Source organism: Scyliorhinus canicula, chromosome 20 (assembly GCF_902713615.1).
Source record: "Scyliorhinus canicula chromosome 20, sScyCan1.1, whole genome shotgun sequence".
Lineage (NCBI taxonomy): Eukaryota > Metazoa > Chordata > Chondrichthyes > Carcharhiniformes > Scyliorhinidae > Scyliorhinus > Scyliorhinus canicula.
Genome location: NC_052165.1, coordinates 11,272,517 through 11,296,665, shown reverse-complemented (window position 1 = coordinate 11,296,665; position 24,149 = coordinate 11,272,517). Strand labels below are relative to the sequence as shown.

At 46.8% G+C, this 24,149-nt stretch overlaps 1 protein-coding gene across 1 annotated transcript in view; it reads right to left on the bottom strand.

Moving 5' to 3' along the window:
* Positions 1–6,898: 6,898 nt before the first annotated feature.
* The window catches only part of tes (testis derived transcript (3 LIM domains)), a 67,558-nt gene continuing 50,307 nt past the window's right edge, over positions 6,899–24,149 (bottom strand). Inside the window, exons 5-7 of the mRNA XM_038780781.1 lie at positions 16,893–17,108; positions 12,137–12,295; positions 6,899–7,497 (exon numbers count right to left, since the gene is read on the bottom strand). Of these exons, the coding sequence (XP_038636709.1) occupies positions 7,306–7,497; positions 12,137–12,295; positions 16,893–17,108 (567 nt within the window). The 3' untranslated portion in view covers positions 6,899–7,305. The remainder of the gene's footprint in view (positions 7,498–12,136; positions 12,296–16,892; positions 17,109–24,149) is intronic.

The following is a 24,149-nucleotide window of genomic DNA, read 5'->3' as shown; positions in this document are numbered from 1 at the left end:
AACTCATTAATATGGAATCTAAAGAAAATATCAAATCACATTCAATGGGAAAGAAATCGGTATGCACTGGACTCATTTGAAGAAATGAATAGTAAAAGTATGTGATCCACTTTTAATCTACACATGGAAACTCAAGATGAAGTATTTGCAATGGAAGATCACAGCTCAAGAAGCATGGATAAAATAAATATTAAAGAAATGGATAAAAGTAAATTGTTATGGGTTCAGCTGCTCTGAAGAATTTTTTGATATGCAAATTAGTTTATAAGCAGGGTAAATAGATATTTACAGATATTTCTACCTTGCTTCTGTTTTGTAGAAGGGCCATTTAGATCCAAAATGTTAACTCTGTTTCTCTCCACAGATGCTGCTGGACCTGCTGGGTTTATACAGCCTTTTCTGTTTGTGTTTACTTAAGTGAAGTTGAGAACAATAGAGTATAGATGTTAAAACTACAGAAGGTGGAATTCCAAAGTGCAGACATAAGAAAACATGTTGCATTTGCATGTTAAATTACTTCTCTGATGTGTTGTTTGGATGGGATAAGGTCAAAGGGAATCAATGATACTCCAGTGGCAGGGTTAGTTCTGTCCTACAGAGTGAAGCACAGCTGATGAGCAGCTAAGATGCCCATCTGGAAATAGAAGTTCTCCCGAAAACAGGCTTCTGGGCTGAGAAGCGGCTTTTTTGAAAACCTCAAAGATTCTATGCTGAACCAGACGAAGGCTTCCAAAAATAAAGGTACAAATCGTGTGTCGCAATTATTTGCTGCATTTGGATTGCGAAGCTAAACTTTCTGGGATATTGTTTTAGGTAAAAAGGGGCATTCTCCGAGTTTACGAATGTGGCTAGATGCGGAAAGGGGTTAAGTCAAGTGTACTGTATGTGTGTGCGTGTGTGTGTGTGTGTGTAGCCAGGTTTGCGATACCCACGCATTTAACATCAGTGGGACTCTTAACAACAGGATTAAAAACATTTCATGTTCAAATTTCACCTGAAGTTCCATCCCTTTGATTTTCACTTCAATCTTTTTCAGTACGGCAATAGATAACAAATTGACACATTGGGCGATAAATTGTGCGAATGTAAGTGAGGTTGAGTTTTCATGGAGGAAATTCTGATTGTTTCAATCTCTGGAACAGTGATGATGTGTCCAGGGCATCAACCCATACATTACTGGCATGGACCCAGGATGACAGGATGTCCATTGTGTATAGTAACATACTGGGCAACTGCCATGAGTAAAATTCAATAAGATTCTATTTTATTTTCATTCTTTCTATGTAAATAGCGGAAAGGATAGCGGGAACTCAGAGTGTTGAACTGGAAATGGCAATGTTCACTGATATAAGAACAAAGAAAAATTACAGCACAGGAACAGGCCCTTCGGCCCTCCAAGCCTGCGCCGATCCAGATCCTCTATCCAAAACTGTCGCCTATTTTCTGAGGACATGATAAAACAGTAAAAATCTTGAGGAATACAGATAGTTAACTGAGGGGATGAAAAAGGAGATTAGAATGCCTGTAACGGATCACAAATTTTAATTTTATTCACCTATTTGACTTTGTTATATTTACTACACTGCTTCTTGTACGGAAGGTGAATGATTTTTTCTCGGAGGTCTAAATCATTCTTCAGAGACCGAAATTGATTCGTGAAACTGGCAATATTGTAGACATTTGGAGGTTAAGGAATAAAAGGGAACAAGGTTTCCACTCCACCAGTTAATCAAGACCCAAGTGGAATGGTCCCCTTGGACAAGATTCAACTTATTTGTCCAGCCGCTTTACAAAATGGCATGTGCAACAACAAACAACAGTTCTAAGAAAGAACTATTCTGTCTATTTTCACCTCTTGGCCTATAGCCCTGTAGGTAACAACACGCCAAGCACAAACCTGGTGCTCATGATTAAGAAGGGGATTTCTTGATTAATAAGGGGACCGGGGTTATGGGGAGAAGGCAGGAGAATGGGGATGAGGAATATTTCAGCCATGATCAAACGGCGGAGCAGCCTCGATGGGTTGTATGGCCTAATTGTTCTCCTATAGTTTATAGTCTTATGATCTAAACCCGTATACAAAATGAGTAAATTGGGTGCTACATTGATGGATGTTGCGTTTGCACTCGAGCAGAACTCCACTTGTTTCTGAAATGAGTTCTGAACTGTAATTTGTCTTAAATGTTTATATCTGCCCGTCCTTGGAGGACTGTTTGTTCAATTATATTGCCCAACTTCAGATGCAAGGCTGCACTGCACCAATTTAAGGAATACCAGACACATCCGTTTTTCCTGTGCACTTTCAGGCGGTTGAGTGAAGAGCTGGAGAGAAATGGAAGGTTATCAGACTCTCAGCTAGAAGTTCAGAGCAAGAGCAAGCCCCCGAAGAGGCATCAATAAAAATAGACAAGGGAAAATAATTCACAAAAATTAGATACGTTAAAAGAACTCCCTCAGGATTTTCCCATAGTAGATCGCCATAAATAGCATAGGCTATAGCAGCTGGAATTAATTCATCCTTTTCAACTTGCTCCGCCTCCCCTCAGCTGCACAATTTGCTGAACACACTTCGAGCGTTTGGCTCAAAAATCAGATTGGATTGCGCCTGTTTTACAGGCAAAGTAGGTGCCCGAGGGTCCATGATGTCAGTTGCGTTTGTCTCTTCAATGCGGCTGTCATATTGGATCGCTTACCTCCACAGGCATCCAGGGCACATATCAGAAAGGTTCAAAACACTCATTAGAATTTAGGTCTTGCGCTTGTTACTTTACCAATATGCCTTCTGTTGCAGCACAGCACATTGAATCATCGAATCCCTATGATGCAGAAGGAAACTATTTGGCCCGTCAAGCCTGCCCCGACCCTCCGATAGATCCCCAACCCAACCCCACTCCCCCGCCCTATCCCCGTAACCGCATTCAACCGTTGGATGCTAAGTGGGGTGCTCTTTCCAAGAGCCGGTGCAGACTCGATGGGGCAAATGGCCTCCTTCTGCACTGTAAATTCTATGATTCTAAAGGGCAATTTATCATGGCCAATTCACCCAACCTGCACATCTTTGGACTGTGGGAAGAAACGGGAACACCCGGAGGAAACCCACGCAGGCACAGGGAGAATGTGCAGACGCCACACAGTGACCCGAGGTCGGAATCGAACCCAGGACTCTGGTGCTGTGAGGCAGCAGTGCTAACCACTGTGCCACTCATAATCAAAATATGGCCAGCACTGTCCGTCGCTGCCTGTACGGATTTCTGAAACATACTCCTTTCAGGATGCAGCTGGGCTCATCAATGACATCTCCCAGCTTGCTGTCCACTATTGCATCAGGAACGTCCAACCAGAGAAACACAATTCTGAAATACAGAACATTTAGCGAAAAACAGATCAAGTAGAATTTGATTTTGGTTCCAAGAAAGTAAACATTTTTTTTTTAAATTTTAGATTACCCAATTAATTTTTCTAATTAAGGGGCAATTTAGAGTGGCCAATCTACCTACTCTGCACATTTTTGGGTTGTGGGGGCGAAACCCACGCAGACACGGGGAGAATGTGCAAACTCCACACGGATAGTGACCCAGAGCCGGGATCGAACCTGGGCCCTCAGCGCTGTAAGGCGGTTGTGCTAACCACTAGGCCACCATGCTGCCCTTAAGAAAGTAAACATAAGCTCCAATCTTGCCTGGACAGATATTTTCTAAGTATCAAAAGCATTTTCAGATATTTTTATAACGAGATTTCTCGAGGGTCGGAGAAACATCTACATCTCCCGTACCAGCCTCCCCGGACAGGCGCCGGAATGTGGCGACTAGGGGCTTTTCACAGTAACTTCATTGAAGCCTACTCGTGACAATAAGCGATTTTCATTTCATTTCATTTTCATCTACTTTCCCGGGAATGGAGTGAAGCAGGATGTAAGGGCAATAGGTTTTGCTGACACTGTAGTTTGCCTCGGAATGCAAGATGCCATAGATCTCACCTACATAACCTTGTGTGCTTCCCCGTCATCATCCGGAATAGAAAGGGATTTTGCTCCCCGGATGTCCGGCTTGCTGCTGACCATCGTTCTGGTCTATGCCTGTTTTCCTGACAGCAGCCAGACTTCATTCACCCTGCACCAGTCCTCTGTGCTGGCTTTTTCCAAACAAGCTGTCGGGTGAATATCGTCGCTGGGTGACAAACTAGCCATTCCAAACATGGCTCAAGACTCCCGTTAGGGACACAGACCCAGCCGCAGAGCTGATGTACAAGAACCGTGGGGGAGATTTTCAGAGAGGACAGTGACCCCGGCAGGAAGTTCGGAGGGTATCAGGAAACGCAATTATCTCTGGAGATTGCGTTTCCAAATTTTCCCCGCCCCTCGCCAGTGTCAGAAAGGGTGGAAGCCTCATTAATTGAGTTTAAATACATTAAAATATTACTAATGGGTCTCCCCACCACATGATCCCCATCACTAAATGTTCATACAGTAGTTTTGGGGAAACGAGATAGAGCAGAGGGGCCCCCTCTGGGTACGCAAGGTTAAGTAAAGCCTCGGAGGGGGTGGTGAAAGAGGGACATACCCGGGCGAAGCATCTAGTACCAACCTGGCAGTGTCAACCTGTGCCAGGCATTGGTGGGGGAGGCCCTCAAGGCAAACCCCTGGCAGGGGGGGGGTGATTTCCATTAATGTGTGGCTGGGAGGGGGGCATAGGGCTCACTGTGAGGGGGGAACTTGCAGGCACTGGGTTGGAGGAGGGAGTGGGTACTGAGCAGGGGGGAGGGAGGTAAAGAACACAGGTGATACTTCTGCAGTAGTGGAAGGAGAGACCTGGATAACCGTCCATGGTGGGGGTCTTTAGGTTTAATTGTTGATTGGGGCATTTTTTAAAAGATGGCGCACATTCTCCGTGAAGCCGGATGGCGGCTCTCAGCCCCCCCCCCCCCCCCCCCCCCCCCCGCCAGAGTGACAGCATTAATCCCGCCCAATTATTTTTTTCCTTTAAAGAGTCCCAAGATCTGGAGAGGAAGCTGGGGCCGGATTCTCTGATAAGCTCAACAGGCCCCCAAGAGCAGCGATCCTGAGCCCTACAGGGGGCCAGCATGGCAGTGGAGCGACTCATGCAGCTCCAGCAGCCGATACCGGTGTCAAATGGGCGCCACGGGTCTGCGCATGCGCGCTGCGGCCGGCGCGAATTCACGCACGCGCGATAGCTTCCTTCTCCGGGCCGGCTCTGATGCAATATGCCGATGAGCTACAGGGGCCAGCGCGAGTAAAAGAGGCCCCCACCAGGAGAAGCCGGCCCGCAGATCGGTAGGCCCCGATCACGGGCCAGGCCACGGTGGAGGGCCCCTCGGGGTCGGGGCCCCCCCCCCCCAAACACTTGCACTGTCTGTACCACCTGGAAGGAAATCTGCACTACGGCCCTGATTTGCGACTGTTTGCTACATGGCTCTGAATTCCTGAGGGAACTGCACTTACCCCTCAGATGGACAGCAGGGAGTATAGAATGAGAATGAGCGTGGCGATGAACACCAACAGGGGCATCGGCTGCCATGATTCCATTCCTTCAATCCAAACGTGTTGGGCCTTCCCATCACTTCACCACAAATATTCGCACCACATCCAGAAACCCGCCCCAGCAACTCTGCTCCATCTCACAACCAACAATTAAACATCGCACTTGTGCATTGTACACCTTGTGTATTTTTTTATCCATCCTCGTGTACTTACGAAGTGTTTTCCCAGCGGCTACAACTTAGGTGGTGTAATGCTGTGTATGATCCACTTCAGACACTCACGGTAGATAAACTCTGCATAGGTTAGCAGCACAAGTGGGTAGACCAGTCACAAGTGGATAGCACTGTGGCTTCACAGCGCCAGGGTCCCAGGTTCGATTCCCGGCTGGGTCACAGTCTGTGTGGAGTCTGCACGTTCTCCCCGTGTCTGCGTGGATTTCCTCCGGGTGCTCCGGTTTCCTCCCACAGTCCAAAGACGTGCAGGTTAGGTGGATTGGCTATGAGAAATTGCCCCTTAGTGACCAAAAAGGTGTGGAGTGGTTGTTGGGTTACGGGGACAGGGTGGAAGTGAGGGCTTAAGTGGGTCGGTGCGGGCTCGATGGGCCGAATGGCCTCCTTCCGCACTGTACGTTCTATGTTCTAATTCAGCTGCAGCGTGCGGCCTCTCGGCAGGAGCTGGGATAATTAGCACAGCTGCCTCTGAGGCACTAAAAAGGGCATTGATGGACTGAGTAACAGGGATGATAGAATTGTCAAAGGACAACAGGTGTCGCTCCTACGGAACCAAGATTAGTTTCCTGCGCCTGCTCCTCAGCTTTCCTGCACAAGAATGTTGCAGGGCCGGTGTGGTGTTCTTCAAACCTCAGCCAAACTGGCAGTTATATAAGTTCCACATCAACTGTGCGTGCTGCCATGGAGGGTATTAAGAAGCTCCAGGATCCACGTCGGACAGAATGGTCTCCATACTTTGTGCAAAGCCCATACAAGTTGCAACTAGACTCCTCCATGTTCTGGAGCCACAATGTGAAGGCTCACCTAGCAGCACACCTAGCTTGTCCTGATGATTGTCCGCCATCGCTTTACTGAGGTAGCCTGGGCCCTCAAAATCATAAGCATCCAAATCTTCATCTGCCGAGCTAGTGAGAAATCTCACCTTCCAGCACAAGGGGATCTATGGCATACTACCTCCCGCCCCATCGCAGTTTCTGCAGACTGGTGTGGATGGTGATTTAATCAGATCTCTCCTCTGGCCTACTCACTGCAGCTTTGCCTGAGAAGCCTGACTTTCCATTCCCACCGGCTCCCCAAAACAGGCAGGCAGCCAATAATGGTGGCTGCTGCCTGACTCATGATAGTGAGCTGCCAGAAACACAAGTCTGAAATACTGAACACTGAGTGAAAAACAAGATCAAGTAGAATTTTATTTTGAGCCACAGAATGTACACATAAGCTCCAGTCCCGCCTGGACGTATATTCTCCAAGTATTAAAAAGGGAATGCATTTTCAGATATTTTTATGATGAGATTTCCAGCTTTGATCTTCCGATCACACAGATGCTTTTCATGAAGTGTGCACATATTTTTCAGTAAAAGAGGTACATGCTGTTTATAGATTCCTTAGGCATGATCATGCAATGTATTCAACCCTTCAATGCAATGTTTGATCATTTAACAAATGCTTATATTTTGTGGTAAAACAGAAATCCCTCAATTTACAATACGCTAGCAACAGAATCTAGAATGTAGAAATCGAAGAAAAGGATGGTTGTAATCAGCATTTCAACTCGTTGACGTGAATCTTGCCTCTTCTTTAAGACATCACCTTCTTCTTGCACTCCACAGAGCAGAAAAGCATTCCCTCCACTGGCATGAACTTCTGACCCATCAGGCATTTGCCACAACAGGAGCACAGGAAGCAGTCAGCTGAGGCATGCCAGTTGTAGTTTCCATAGGTAACACGTTGGGCCTCTGGATCAATGACGTTGTGACAACACTGGCACACCTATAATCAGACATTGATGCAGAGGAAGAAAGTCAGGGGTACAGAATTCAAATCGGCCTTTACCAAAACATATCTGGTAGCAAACACGCGAGATTTGGACATTTCGTCCTGGACCGCATTCCTGCTGCAGTTGGCTCGCGTTCTAACCAAGTGCCTCTTTCCCCTACCTCCTCCACTCACGAGACACAGTTTCTAAGGAATGCCACAAGTTGGCGCTCCCTTGGTTTTCCCAAAGGTGGTTGTGTTATGAGCCAATCCAATTAGGACACGGTCAATCAAAAATTTAGAATTATTGAAATGTATGAAGGCACGTGGGTTGTTATTCATTACACATTTTGGGAACCTGGTTGTAAGCCAACCTCAATGACTACAGTTTCACTTCTACCCTAAAAGAATTAAAGGTCATAAGCCACATGGCGTGTCATTTTTGTTGGTTACTTTACATGTTTTTGATATTACTTTTCTTAGGAGTCAAGGGGCGTGATTCTCTCGCCTCCCCGCGGTGCGTTTGTCGGCAGCGGGAGGAAGCTCCCTGTTGGCCGGCAGCGGGATTTTCTGGTCCCACCACTGTCAATGGGAGTTCCCACTGAATCCACTCCATGCCAACCCATGGCGGGGGTGCATCGTCAGTAGGGCTGGAAGATCCCTCCTGCATGAACATCCGGAAGATCGCGCCCATTTTCTAACTGCAAATACGGATCTCTTGCCTCTTTTACTCCAACACTCAGGTCTTCTCCATTCAGTCTCCTGTTTCAAAATCTGACTAACTTAACCCGGGTCTCTTTTATTCTTCTTGTGTTTACAAGAAGTGAAGGAACTGTGCCTCAACTTGTCCTCCATTTGGGGATTCACCAACCAAATCGACGACCCCTTCTCCCAAGAATATATCATCAGCAGAAACCTTGTGCTGGTCTCAGGTGAATAAAATCATTCCGACGTTAACAGGCGTGGCTATTTTGTTAGGCTACCTGAATGGTGGTAACACATGGTCTCATGTCCTTGGTTGTAGTAGAAAACACTGGGCGGGATTTTTTTTGTACCGTCGAAGGCGGCCACGGCGACGGATTCCCCGGTAACAGGACCTTCGAATCACGCAAAACATCTAAACAATGGCGTGACCGGAAAATCCCATCATTGGCCAATAGAGAGTTGCCTCTGCTGCCGGAAAATGCCTTGGGTTGGTGGTTGGGGGGTGGGGGGGGGGGAAGGGTGGAAAGAGACCCATCCTGAATCATTGCCTCAACCACCACCTGTCCTGCCTCAGGCTAGAACCTGTGCATTTTGGATCTTTAGCACCTCACTTGTTATAAACAAATCACCGTAGATTGTGACATACAAGTCAGCCCCGTTTACCGGGTGCCAAAAATCATAATTAAGTTTATACTTAGCATATAAGTCAAGCCCCTCTTTTCTGCTATGAAATTCTACACTTTCAATACGAGTTGGCCTCAATCTTTCACCTCAGAAATGCACGTTTTGCTCTTCTTGTAAGTTGGTGCCTGGGACCAAGCAGGCTGCACAAACGGCGTTGCTAAGATGTACAGGCATTTAAGACACGTTCACACAGAGCAGACCACCCGTGGTGAATGTTGATGAGAAATTGGTCCTCTGGCAAAAAGAATCAAGCACGAAGCTGATTTCAACCTTGAAGTTGTAACATTTGCTAACTTGTTAAGTCGCTATAGTTTAAGTGCTATATACACATTGCATTCCTTGACAATGTGACCATTCCAGTAATTCTTAAGGACCCAGTCCAATATGTGCCTCTCAAGATCAAGCAAGTGTGGGGCAGCAGGGTGGTTAGCATAAATGCTTCACAGCTCCAGGGTCCCAGGTTCGATTCCCGGCTGGGTCACTGTCTGTGTGGAGTCTGCACGTCCTCCCCGTGTGCGTGGGTTTCCTCCGGGTGCTCCGGTTTCCTCCCACAGTCCAAAGATGTGCGGGTTAGGTGGATTGGCCATGCTAAATTGCCCGTAGTGTCCTAATAAAAGTAAGGTTGGGTTGGGGGGGGGTTGTTGGGTTATGGGTATCGGGAGGATACGTGGGTTTGAGTAGGGTGATCATGGCTCGGCACAACACTGAGGGCCGAAGGGCCTGTTCTGTGCTGTACTGTTCTATGTTCTATGTTGGTCTGTGTTCTCCGGGCACATTTGGGTCTTGGGTGGATTCCATCCTCTTTCAGTTTTTCACTAACGCAGAGTTCCCTCTCTATAGTACAGCTACTTAACAAGTTAGCAAATGTTACAACTTCAAGGTTGAAATCAGCTTCGTGCTTCATTCTTTTTGCCAGAGGAGCAATTTCTCTTCAACGTTCACCACAGGTGGTCTGCTCTGTGTGAACGTGTCTTAAATTCCTGTACATCTTAGCAACGCCATTTGTGCAGGAAACCACAGGACATGGGAAGACCAGAGTCACGGTGGTACAAGCCTGCATGGCCATTTTGGTAATTTTGAAATGTAAAACCACACTGAGAAGCAAGTTCTTTGCAGGAACTTTGTGCGTGTCCATGACAACAGTTGGATGTATGAGGATGGAGCAATAATGTGGATCAATAATTTGTTAAATAGGTATGCTAGTGACCTATGCAAAGATTGGAACTTTTTAATGTGGGACATGTTCAGATCCCAGATAGCCAATAACATCAACAGGTGCCAGTGAAGAAATAACACCCACATTGCCATTATCCTAGGGGCTATTATGCAACAAGCCATTCAAGGATCGTGGTTGTGCCGAGTTGATTAGGTGGACAAAGAAACCTTCAGGAAGAGTAGAAAAATGCACACTGCCCCATTTGATGTTTTTTTGCGGTTTCATCATCAAATCGTGGGATGCTATTAATGCAGATCATGTGACTTGTGACAATAAGCGATTTTCATTTCACTTCATTTCTTTTCAGAAAATGTGGACCACCCAATTCAGTGGATGGAGAGGACGATGATTTGTTGTTGAGGGCGATTCTGATACTGAAAGCACCAAATCTGATCCAGAGCGAGAACCTGAAGATGATGCCACAGCGAAAGTGACTCGGGTCGAATTTGATGAAGTCTTTGCATCGGACGCTGAAGACAATCATTTTGGCTGCTCTTAAAACATTTTGATTCTGAGTGAAAGGTATGTTTGTCGAATTAACTTATTCAGTAAAATGTGCCAAATTTATTCAATCTTAATTATTGGTGTTATGGTTAGTTTTCCATTGGCGTGATTCAACGGGGAAAAAAAAATGTCCCATTTTGGGTGCGTTTAGCGTGGTGTTTCTCGGAACTCTTGTTAATCTTTATGGCCTCAATGGGGAAGCCCAAACCGAGGTCACACACACCTTCATTTCCTGCACTGATGAGTTCAGTTTGTTAGTGTGGAAAGAGATTGGGGAGCCATTTTTAAATGCCGTCCCAATCTCTCGACCCCCCTCAGCATTCGCACCGTGGTCTCTGGACACCCACACCAAAACCTACCTCTCAGGGGGGTCATCACCCCATCTCATAACGGCAGGGTAACTCAGGTCTGATCACTGAGCAGCCTGGCAGTGCCAAGGTGCCCAGGTGGCAGAATACCAGGGTACCACCCTGCCCAGAGCCCGACCACCCGGGGGCCTCCGATGGCCCGGAAGACCCCCCCCCCCCCAGGTGTCGTTGCATCTGGTCCATGTTTGTGTGGACCACTGCTAAATGGCACCATGGCGAGATTTCTCACATGTGGGCATTCATCCTAGATTGCGCCATCTTGCAAGGCGTTCCGAGCGTTGCAAATGTCAACGGCCTCGTCGTGTCACCGAGTCGGGAGCGATGAGGGCATCCGATCACGCCCCACATTTCAAATTGGATATCATCAATATCAACCGATAATTTGCATTTTATACTTGTCATAAATAAGTTGCTCCGAATTTTGGAGGTTTCACAGGTGGACTTATATGCCGCGATCTACGGTAACAACTCAATTGCAAATCTCTTCCTTAAGGCAACACAAGATCAATAAATCTCAAATAAGACATTATCCAGCAATAAAATTTTAGACAGATGGTAAAATAGTCAATTAAACCCGATGTGGTAAAAAGATAAGGTAACTGGCAAAAGAATCGGAAGCAACAAAGGGAAGACCTCTTTCCACAATCAGCGATTAGGGCGCACATCAATGTGCAGCCTGATAGGGCAGCAGGGGAGTGCAAAAGTAGATTTCTAAAGGGAATTGAATGGCGATTTGAAGGAGAAAAAAATTACAAGGTTGTGGGGAAAGAGTTCGGGAGTTGGCACAGACTCGATTGGCCCTTCCTGTGCTAAATGGCCAATTATTTAATAGCTGAATAATGGAGTAGTCCGTTTCATTTTCTACGGATAATTAGCCAACTAGAATATTTTAAAAATAACTGTTTTGGCATCATCGTTTGCAGTTTCAAATCAACCTAATGGCTGGATCCATTAAATATCCAAATATGCACAATGGAAAGTGCATTTACAAGACATGAAGGGCCAAAAATATCTGTCCACAAACAGCTGCATTTTTAGCAAAGGTTACAAACATTGAAAATCCCTCAAGTCTCTCAGAATAAGTGAAGCTGAAGGGTGGGATCGACCTTCAATATGGCCGTTTGCAGCTTGAGAACCTCCCAGTTATAAATTCAGATGTCCTGGCAAGATACATTACCGCAGCATGAAGCTTCACATAGCAAGGTTTGCAGACAGGTTTGTCATTCACCATCACATAAATCTCCCCAGCGAGGACACAGTCACATTCGAAACAGCAGAAATGCTTCAAGTGCCAATTCTGGCCTTCGGCTTGAGTGTATTCATTGCTGAATATCAACTGGGGAGTGAGAGAAACAAGGAATAAATGAGCAGAATATACTTCTACATTGTAATCACAGGATGCAGTCATTAAATGGTGTTAGTGGTGTTGTCACTGGACTAATAATTCAGAATTCCAGGATAATGCTTCTGGGACACAGGTTTGAATGCCACGACGGCAGATGGTAACATTTGGGAGATCGATTAAAAACAAATTGGAATTAAAAGACGATGAAACCGCAGTTGTAAAAACCTACCTGGTTCAGGGAAGGAAATCTGTTGTCCTTACCTGGTCCGGCCTACATGTGACTCCCAGTCGCTAGCAATGTGGTTGACTCTTCAATGCCCTCTGAAGTGACCTCGCAAGGCACTCAGCTTCAAGGGACAATTAGGGATGGGCAATAAATGCTGACTCAGCCAGTGTTGCCCACCACCCATGAAATTAATAAAATATCTGTCTGAGATGTTAAATCACATAAATTGGATGCAGAGCAAGTGCGAGAATATGTAATGTTCGCAAAATGCATTTCCTTCATTCGCACCCCACGTGCATCAAAAATGGAAACAATCCTAACAACATAATTTTCATAAGGAATGAATAAGCTTTTATATTACGTACTCTTGAACCAACCATGAAGGGCCGGATTCTCCGTCCCGGCAGCCAGCCAATTGGGTTTTCCCATTGTTGGCACCTCTACGCCATTGGGAAATCCGCGCCCGTGAGTGTGCTGACCGCGAAGCGGAGGGTCTCGCCGACGGAGCATCCGGCCCGAAGCCTTTAAAAGCTGCAGCACTAAATGTATATTTTGAGGTGATTTACAAATGGGGAAGGTGTCTCCGGGATCCAAAGTATTTCATAAAGGTTGCAAAGGGTGGGAGTCACAATAATAGTGATTCCAGGATGTGGAGTTCATCACAGAATACCAATGTCATCCGCATAATTAGAGAAATATTGTCCGTAACCCGGTGGCCGTCGGTATTTTCTGGTCCCGAGGGCAGCGCTCCCCCGCCAGTGAGTTTCCCAGCAGCGTGATGCGGCTTCAATGGGAAAACCCAGTGACAAGCAGCGCGGGTCGAGAATGCTGCCGCCAGCCAGCGGTGCGCCGCCGGTAACCACTCGTCCAGGGGACCAGGATTCCAGCCAGTTGGTGTTTTATTGTTGTGTCAGGGTCTTTCCTGTTGATTCCCTTAGAATGTAGAAAGAAGGGAAGCCCCTATAGACAAGTCGTTGTTTCCCATACCCCATTGCAGGGCTAGAGAGCCACCGTTACAAAAGTAAATCCTCTGCATATGACGAGGGACCTTTACTGTCCAACTCTTTAAGTTGCAGTCTTTGTTTTCAGTCAACGTTGGGAAAGATACAAAAAAAATGAAACCCATTTGTTTTTTCTTCTTTCTCAAATACTAATGTTCCAAAATGCTATCTTTAAATATTCATGTTTAATTCAGGACCTGCACCAAGTTGGGACAATGAATTCCTTGTGCAACTTGCTAATATGCATCTGAACAATAATTGTTCTCAGCTCTCAATGTATACATATAAAGGAGTGACAACCATATAGAATACAATTAAAATATGTAAAAAATGCTTCTTCCCCCTTTGTAACTGTGTCTACATTCAACTCTCACTGAGATTGGCCAATATATAATGTACATTCTTTTTCATTTCAGGGATATCTGAAAAGAAAGTTAAGGTGATCATAGTTTCACATGTTTCTGCCGTTGTACTCGTCATACAACTGAGCGAAGCAGCTTGCAAAAATGACAGTCCTGTAGATTTTCGCTGAGACTAATTTCCCACTGATGCAAAAAGTGGAGGAAGCCCGGAGATGCTATGCGAATATGCGAATAGCTCGTCTTTTGAGGCTACATGTTGGGGGCCGTAGGCCACAATCTGATAAGTTGACCACAACAGGCCTCAACAGCTCCGGGAATCTCAATCCGTTTCAGCCTGGGGCCTTTCGTTAAACCACACGTGCTCGTTTCAAAAAACTGTCTCAAGCATTTGATGAATAGAAAATAGCACACACATTTTTTAAGAAAACAATTGTATGATGCTACAAACCTGACTCCAAGTCCTCTCTTTAGGGAAGAGCTCAAAGTGGCGGAGGGTTTTCAAAAGATAGTCCAGAATTGTCCAATTAATCTACCCGAGGAATGGGAATCTGTCCCATTTTCTAAGTCATCGGAAAGTTTACACTTTTCGCAGTCGAGATGTGGCTCATTCCTTTGAATTTGGTCCCCAGTATTTGACTTTCCACAAGACTGGTGTGCAAAATGGCCTTTTAAAAGTGAAAAAGTACTTTTGAACTTTGAAGCATGTGGAGGTCACTACGGGTGAACGGAGTTCTGTTCTTTTTAAAAATAAATTTAGAGTACCCAATTTTTTTTTTTTTCGAATTAAGGGGCAATTTAGTGTGGCTGATCCACCTAACCTGCACATCCTTGGGCTGTTCGAGTGAAGTCCACACAGATACGGGGAGAATGTGTAAACTCCACACAGACAGTGACCCGGGGCCCAGGATTCAACCTGTGTCCTCAGCACCTAGGCAGCAGTGCTAACCACTGCGCCACCTTGCCGCCCAAATGGTGTTCTATCCTAAAAGCTATCAAATTAGTGAAGCATTTTCAACACACACAACTGGACTGTGGTTTCGCATCTGGGTGCCCGTAGGGAGGGGTTAAGGAAATATCTTGGGAGTCTGGTAGACATTGGTTGATTTAACTAAAGAATTCAAACTTTTGATTCCCTATACTCCAGTTGTCAACTTCAAATTCAAAGGATTTGGGAGCTATACTGGCAGCAGCAGTTCTGCTCTGTAGAAGTCCTCTCGTGCTATTGCTCCGTCTACAAGTTCCTGCCGATATTCAGGTTTCGCAATAGGAGCAGACTGTGCAAAGTGCCTTTTGTTGCTTCTGTAACATTGGAGAAGGGGTAAGTTACAGGCTCTCTAGGAATAGCGCATTGTCCCTTTCTACTGCTTACCTGCTACTTTTAAATAAATCTGTTCCGCTATTGACAGCTAAACTGCAATCTGACCGTCCCTCCTATTATTTAAAATCTGGAAGTTGTTACCGGGGCTGGGATCATATCTGGTAAGTGACAGACAGTTATAAAAGTTTCTGTTTGTCCTTTAGATAGTATCACATGCTCAATATTTGGTAATATAAAGTCAAACACTGGCTGAGAAGAAAAACAAAGGGTCACTTGTGGACTTAGTCTTGGTCGCAGAGCATGAGGGGTATCCATGCAAAGTCCTCAAATGTGCAAGTTTTCTTTTGTTGGACAAGTTTATCATGCGCCATGCTTTCTTGATGTTTTCTTACATTTTTTTTGGGATTCATTGCTGTTTTAGGAATATTAAATTCAAACCAATCACATAAGAAATTTACGTGCATACAGAGGAAGAATGATTCAATGAACAACACATAAACGCATAAATAGCCACAGCACGAGGGCAACATTCACTGTTTCTCTCTCCAGTCACTGAATGAACCGGCTGAGTGTTTCCAGAGATTTCCAGCCAGTTCTGGATGTTGGCCTTTCTATGGCTAATGGCAATGTGGTGCAATGATACATAAGGGGGCGGCACGATAGCACAGTGGTTAGCAATGTTGCTTAACAGCTCCAGGGTCCCAGGTTCGATTCCCGGCTTGGGTCACTGTCTGTGTGGAGTCTGCATGTTCTCCCAGTGTCTGCGTGGGTTTCCTCCGGGTGCTCCGGTTTCCTCCCACAGTCCAAAGATGTGCTGGTTAGGTGGATTGGCCATGCTAAATTGCCTTTAGTGTCCAATAAAGGTTAGGTGTGGTTACTGGGTTATGGGGATAGAGTGGAGGTGTGGGCTTGAGTAGGGTGCTCTTTCCAAGGGCCGGTGCAGACTCAATGGGCCGAATGGCCTCCTTCTGCACTGTAAATTCTATGATCAATGAGCTAAGATTATTCGGGCAAAGGCATGAAATAGTGGTTTCATTGAAATGCATTTTGAGATTTTCAGCAGACTTTTAGTACACGTAGATATTTCTATTAGATTTGTAAATCACAGTTCAATTATTTTTTTAAAAATAAATTTAGAGTACCCAATTATTTTTTCCAATTAAGGGGCAATTTAGAGTGGCCAATCTACCTATCCTGCACATCTTTGGGTTGTGGGGGTGAAACCCACGCATACACGGAGAGAATGTGCAAACTCCACACAGACAGTGACCCAGGGCCGGGATTCGAACCCGGGTCCTAAGCGCCGTAGGCAGCAATGCTAACCACTGTGCCACCATGCTGCCCTCACAGTTCAATTATTAGATGCTACCCAATATGTTTTACTGAAGGTCAGGATTAGAGTAAAACAGTAGCTAAAATTTGAGGGTTTTGGGATTTTGCAGCCAGCAAATGCCAAGATGCCACAAGTTGCTGTCAGGTTGTACAATATGAAAACAGGCATTCAGAAGTTATGTACTAATTTTGTTTTAAAAGGTACATCAGCTCAAACATACTCAATCACTGTACCAGAGTTGACCCTTATAGCTAGGATCCCATGATTCAGTGCATCTATATTAAAGAAATGTTGAAATTATACATTTTCTAGAGTATTGATAAGCGATAGATTTTTATTTTTTCCCACCTCATCACAGCCAGCGCACCGTGGCTTCTCGGTGTCACAGTAGTGACGGCCGCAGTAGAGTTTTCCCTTCTTCCAGAAGTAGATCATATCCACCAGCAGCTCACTGCAGATGCAGCAGACAAAGCAGGGGGGGTGCCACAGCTTGTCATAGCCAGCCCGCTCGGCGTACACAGCCGGGTCGCCCTCCTTCATGTTCAGTTTACAACGGAAGCATGCCTAAAACAAGAACAAAACTCATTCACAAATGGAAATACCACACAACACTTGATGTGTCCCTCAGTTATCTAAGGAAAGGCAAAATTAAGGCACCCAAATGAGAATGTAAGAAACAGGATGGGGTGGGGAGTAGGCGAAATGGCCCATGAGCCTGCTCCACCATAATCTGATCTTGGCCTCAACTCCCACTTTCCTGCCTGTCCCCCATAGCCTTCCATCCCTATCATCCTCGATTCCCCTATCATCCTCGATTCCCCTATCATCCTCGATTCCCCTACCATCCTCGATTCCCCTATCATCCTCGATTCCCCTATCATCCTCGATTCCCCTACCATCCTCGATTCCCCTACCATCTTCGATTCCCCTACCATCTTCGATTCCCCTACCATCATCGATTCCCCTACCATCCTCGATTCCCCCACCATCCTCGATTCCCCCACCATCCTCGATTCCCCCATCATCCTCGATTCCCCCACCATCCTCGATTCCCCCACCATCCTCGATTCCCCCACCATCTTCGATTCCCCTATCATCCTCGATTCCCCTACCATCCTCGATTCCCCTACCATCCTCGATTCCCCCACCATCCTCGATTCCCCCACCATCCTCGATTCCCCCATCATCCTCGATTCCCCCACCATCCTCGATTCCCCCATCATCCTCGATTCCCCCATCATCCTCGATTCCCCCACCATCCTCGATTCCCCCACCATCTTCGATTCCCCTATCATCCTCGATTCCCCCACCATCTTCAATTCCCCCACCATCTTCGATTCCCCCATCATCCTCGATTCCCCTACCATCCTCGATTCCCCCACCATCCTCGATTTCCCCACCATCCTCGATTCCCCCACCATCCTCGATTCCCCTACCATCCTCGATTCCCCTACCATCCTCGATTCCCCCATCATCCTCGATTCTCCCACCATCCTCGATTCCCCTACCATCCTCGATTCCCCTATCATTCAAGAATCTGTCCAGCTCAGCATTGAATATATTCAGTGGTCCGGCCTCCACGGCTCTTTGGGGTTGGGAATTCCAAATAATAAAAAGATTGATCCGCTGAAAGGAGGAATTGCTCCTCATCACCAATTTAAATGGATGAACCCATTGTCAATGGAATTTTCCATTGAAGCCACCCCAACACTGCTGGGAAACCGGTGGGCGGGAGGGGGGGGGTGGGGGGGGGGGCGCTGCTGGCGGGAAACGAGAATCCCAACAGCCAGAGAATTCCGGTCTCCAGTTCTGGTTTTCCAACTCACTGGAACTTTCCAAAATCCAAGGGCGTTTGCAAGATTAGAATCAGTGAATCCACTGGGCCAGATTTTCCACACACCTCCGTGGCGTAATCCGCAGCAGCAGTGGCTGCCCACCATCGGCCAGCGACAGGATCTTCTGGTCCCGCTGCTGCCAATGGGATTTCTCATTTATGCACCCATGAATCCCGTGGCCGGGGGATCGCCGCCATCGGAACGGGAAAGTTTGCCATCGGCGGGACGGCAAGTTCCCGCCAGCAAAAATGGCTAGAAAGTTCTGGCCAATATCTCTGCAGCCAATTCAAGATCCTGGAATACAGGCCATCAAGTCCAGGGACTCATCAGCCTTTAATCCCATTAGCTCGCCTGGTAATTGTTTTCTACCGAAGATTGTTGGAATGCTTTAGTATCTAAAAATTAAATTCAAACAAGGTAGTTCATTAATTTAAACAAAAGCTTGGCAGTTAACTGCTCCCTGGTGCCTTCTCCACGGCAACACCTCTACTAATCAGTGGCTACTTGCCAAACAATCAGCACGTTCTTCTCATGCAGTATAAATTGTTGTTTCCTTTACAATTGGTATTTTTGTGAATCTATCCTGACGAGTGCTAGAATGGCACGGTGGCACAGTGGTTAGCACTGCTGCATCATAGCTCCAGCGACCTGGGTTCGATTCCGGCTTGGGTCACTGTCTGTGGGGCGTCTGCACGTTCTCCTGGTGTCTGCGTGAGATTCCTCCGGGTGCTCCGGGTTTCCTCCCACAAGACCTGAAATATGTGGTTGTTAGGTGAATTGGGCATTGTGAATTCTCCCTCAGTGTACCCAAACAGGAATGTGGCGACTAGGGAATTTTCACAGTAACTTCATTGCAGTGTTAGCGTAAGCCTACTTGTGACACTAATAAAGATTATTATTGTGAAAAATTTTGGCCGTGTGTCTCTTTTCCAGCAAAAAACTACTTTACAAGCTCATCTCAATGCAACCTTTTCCAATTTGATTTGTCCATCCGAAGATTAAAGTTGCTCAAGATTATTGCTGTACCTTCCTTAGAAAACTAATTATTCCCAGTGAATTCTTCCCTTTGATATTTCTCATCTCCACCCAAACCGATTCTACATTTTGATCTTCACAAAGAGTAAGAAAGACTGGATTTATTAATTAAGCTATCAAATTCCAGATACAGGATTGAATAGAGAGGGTACTTGATATGACTTTTTCAGTACATTTTCCAGTACTTTGCTGTCATGCCAATACTTCACATTTGAACTTTGTCGCCAGATTATTTAATCACAGGGCAAGAGGAAAGAGAGGAAATTCGAGCCGAGCCCAATTCTGTCCTCACTAGACACGTGGACACACAAACAATTGAGCAGCGTTGAGTGGAGACAGTCCTTTATTCCCACTCTGATCACTGGCCAACCTCGTCTATCATTGCCCAACTGAGACAACAAACCTAACAAGACCCAAGATTGAACTCACGGTTCTCCTGATCTTAGCTCATTCACTAACTGGTCCTCAACCACTCAGTCTTAAACCAGGAAATAAATTACAACATTTTAATTGTAGTCACAGAATCACTACTGCAATTCAATATTATTTTTAGTTTTAGTATTATTCCTACTTAGCTGCACGTTAGCAGTCTCCGTGCTTCCACAAGGGCATTTGAATCCATATTTTAGCTTCACATTTCAGCACCCGATTGAAGAATTGCTGTAATGATAGGGCCACTGGCTTTTGAAAGAGATGTTAAACTTGGGCCGTGGCTGCTCAGTTGGATGCAAAAGATCCCCTTGGCAGCCCCTCCCCTGCCCCAAGTATGTATTCCAAAACTAAACTGGGTTAACTGCTCATTTCTCCTCCTGTTATTAGTGGGGCTATACGCTGAACAAATTGGCTGCTGCAACGTGAAAATGGCGACTATCCATCAAAAGACAACAGGTTGGATTCACCCTTTTTCAGCCGAAGTGAGGAGGATCTGTGGTGTTTTACATGACAAAAAAAATCAGCGCCGCCCCCTCACCGATGCTGCGACTGGTGAGGGGCCTAGCAGCCGGCTCCCAAGATATAAACGGCCGGAGAAAGGCCGGGTCCGTAGCCGCGCACGGCGACGTCCTGCAGCGGTCGTGCTGTACAACATGCCACCGGCTGCGCGCTGACCCGATCTGCCAGATAGTACCCCCCTGGCCACCCCCCCCCATCAGTCCCCCTAGCCCTCGCGGAAGCCCCCCCACCCCCCCGGCGGCAGCGCTGGACAAAGTCCACAGCCGCCACACCAGGTTCCCAACCGCTGAGACCACACGTCAGCTGCGCGGTCGGGAACTCGGCCCATCGGGGGAGGGCCTTCAGGTGATGTCCTGAGGCTGTCACAACGCCGTGCGTTGCGATGACGCCGTTCCGGAGGGGGCGAAGCATACAGAATCTGCGTCAAACAGGCACCGCCCTCCGGTTTCGGCATCAAAACGGATGCTCCGCCAGATCGTCAATTACAAAATCAGCGTCGGGGAACGGGGGAACCTGCCCAATTGGTGGAAAAGGGCTTTGGGACGTCTCGAGGGCATGAAATGTTCGATATGAACGCAAGTTTCTTCCTTCTTTCTTTTACGGGACAGATTCTTGGATGACCTTGAAGACAGAGTCGGGCAGTAATTTATATTGATCCTGGACACTCTGAATTGCTGGACAAAGTAACTGGCCGGCCATTGAGCAAATCAGAATTAGCAGAACAATGATTACCCAGCAACACCTTCGGCGTTCGACATGGCGCATGTGAGCTCAGTCTTGTTGGCCATTTCTGCTGCTGGCAATGGTTAGCAATGTATTGAATTTGGTTACAAATCAACTGCTAGGGCCTTAATAATTGTTAGATTATTACAGGTTTATGAAAATAAGCCTTTGTTGCCTAGTGGTAAGATGTATATCCAGTCAAGGTAATGGAGTGGACATACAGATCACCAACAATGTTAGACTGGATTAGATGACTCTATAATGTGGTCATTTAGTATATAAAGAAAGTGTGGATGAAGGCGGGGTGGGGGAGGGGGGGGTCGATGAGTGTGCCACTAAAACTTCCATTTTTGCTAAGAATCACTAAGCCGGCACGGTAGCACAGTGGTTAGCACAGCTGCTTCACAGCTCCAGGGTTCCGGGTTCGAATCCCGGCTTGGGTCACAGTCTGTGCGGAGTCTGCACGTTCTCCCCGTGTCTGCGTGTGTTTCCTCCGGGTGCTCCGGTTTCTTCCCACAAATCCTGAAAGACGTGCTGCTGTTGGGTAATTTGGACATTCTGAATTCTCCGTGTGTGTGCCCGAACAGGTGCCGGAATGTGGCGACTAGGGGTTTTTCACAGTGACATCATTGCAGGGTTAATGTGAGCCTGCTTGTGACAATAAAGATTATGATGATTATTCTCAATATATTTTATTGGAGGGAAAAGTGTTGCCGCTGGGGCTAAACGCCGCTCGATTTGCGTTTCTGTTGGGGTGTTTCTCGTTCCACGATTGAGGACTTGCCGGGACCGGAATTAGTGCTAAAGTGCCTGACAATCTGGAGCTGCTTGTAAACTCTCCACTTACCACTCTCTCACTGCAGCCGTGAAGATGACTCAGAGACTTTGCCCACCCACCCCGATTTTGGGAGTCTGAAGTGGATCCACTGCTAAATGCCAATGAGAAGTGGGCCGCAGATTCAAGCCCGCCCTTCTGAACACTGGGAGGAGGCAGCAGAGGAATTCAGCGCTACCAGCCTCACCAGGAGGAGACAGCTGGTGATCCTGAGGGTGGTAGGGGGCGGTCAATGGTGAGGCCTCTGCCCCGAGAGAGGCAGTGTGCCAGGGAGGGTTCCGAAGGCCATGCTGCAGGTGACTTCTGGTTGGGTCACCCACTGCTTCCTCTGCAGTGGGGCAGTGCTTCTGAGGAGTTCCAACACCTGGTGGGTCACTGATTGAGCTTGGCCATGCCCGCCGCATGACGATACCGCTGGGGTGTGAGCGATTCCAGAGAGGTGGCTAGTGGGCTCCCACATCACCAGAGGCTCTGTGAACATTTACAGGACCCACTGAGCAGTCGGCGGAGTGACCCACCGGCACGGGGCGCAAACGTGGCCAACGCCAACAGCGAGGGACTGGAGCACAGGGTGCAAATCACGATCTGCCACTTGTGTGCTATTATATCTGATTTACCACAGTGGGCTAAATAGCTGGCTTGTAATGCAGTACAATGCCAGCAGAGCAGGTTCAATTCCTGTACCAGCCTCCCCGAACAGGCGCCAGAATGTGGCGACTAGGGGCTTTTCACAGTAATTTCATTGAAGCCTACTTTTGACAATAAGTGATTATTATTATATCTGCCCGATCGCAAGAGAATTCAGCCCCTTAATTTGATATTCCCTTAATAATAACCTTTTATTGGCATAAGTGAGCTTACATTAACACTGCAGTGAAGTTACTGTGAAAAGCCCAGAGTTGCCTTACTCCGGCGCCTGTTCGGGTAGACAGAGCGGGAATTCAGAATGTCCAACTCACCTAACAAGCACGTCTTTCGTGACTTGTGGGAGGAAACCGGAGCACCCGGAGGAAACCCACGCAGATACGGGGAGAACGTGCAGATTCTGCACAGTCAGTGACCTGCCCGGGAATGGAACCTGGGACCCTGGCGCTGTGAAGCAACAGTGCTAACCATTGCGCTACCGTGACGTAAGATTTTCTAAACATTTTGTTACACGTCTATTCGTGAAATGCTTCAGTAAAATATTCAGTCGCACCGACAACCATAAAACCTGTTGTGGCCCCATTAAAATTGATGACTGCTCATGGCCACAGGGTCCTGCTCTGTATCCATATCCCAAGACTCATCCCAGAAAGGCACGTGGGTATCAGGATCGACTGATTTTTCCCTCTCGGGGAACAACTCCCCGACTGCCTCACCCACTGTTGAGATTCAAATTGGAAGGTTGGTCATTACGGTGACGCGTTGGGGGAGAAGCCCCAATTGAGGCGTCTCCAGCCTCTGGATTAAGTGGGAGCGGGAACATAATCAGGCAAAGGGAAACTTAGTTCCATCGCAAAAATGTGTAATTTCAAATCCAATTCTACCGCATGGCGAATTAAAATGTGGTTCAGCAGAAACGGCAACAAATCTGGACTCCTTTATTTGTCCCAAGACCCTGCCAGAACGACTCGGGGGGGAGGGGGGGGGGGGGAATGAAAATAGGCCATTATGGCTGTTATGGGAACAAGGCAGTTGGCTAATTTTGGAAAGTCTGTCTCGCATGTTAATGCTAAATTTGTTTTCCCATGTTGAAGGGCTAAACTGCAAAGAAAATAATGGAAACAATGCGAGTGCATCCAAATCCCAGGGAAAGTAGTTCCTGTTTGTTGGAATGTCCCGTTTCCAAGGGCTGAACGAGATCACAATAAAGCAGCACTTAGGGGCGTGAGTAAAGGATTCTCCCCGTCGGCAAATAGCTTGTGAAATAGTTAGCTTCTGACATCTTGTCAGGTTTGCCAGAGAAGCTGCGGAGACAACGATGATGCGGCGAACAGACCAAACTGTTTCCTTTGGCTGAAAATAATTTCAAGGGGGCGTGTGGCTAGAATAATAATGGCCTGGACAGAAAATGGTTTGAGGCCTTTCGGTTTCTACATCCACTCAGTGGATTTGTCAGAATAACAGTAAAGGCCCCCCTCTGCTGGTCACTGCTTGTAATGGCTCAGGACAGTTAAGTTTGGGTCTAACATTTTGACATGTTCAGAGACAGCTTCTCCCCCCCCCAACCCTACCCATCATCAG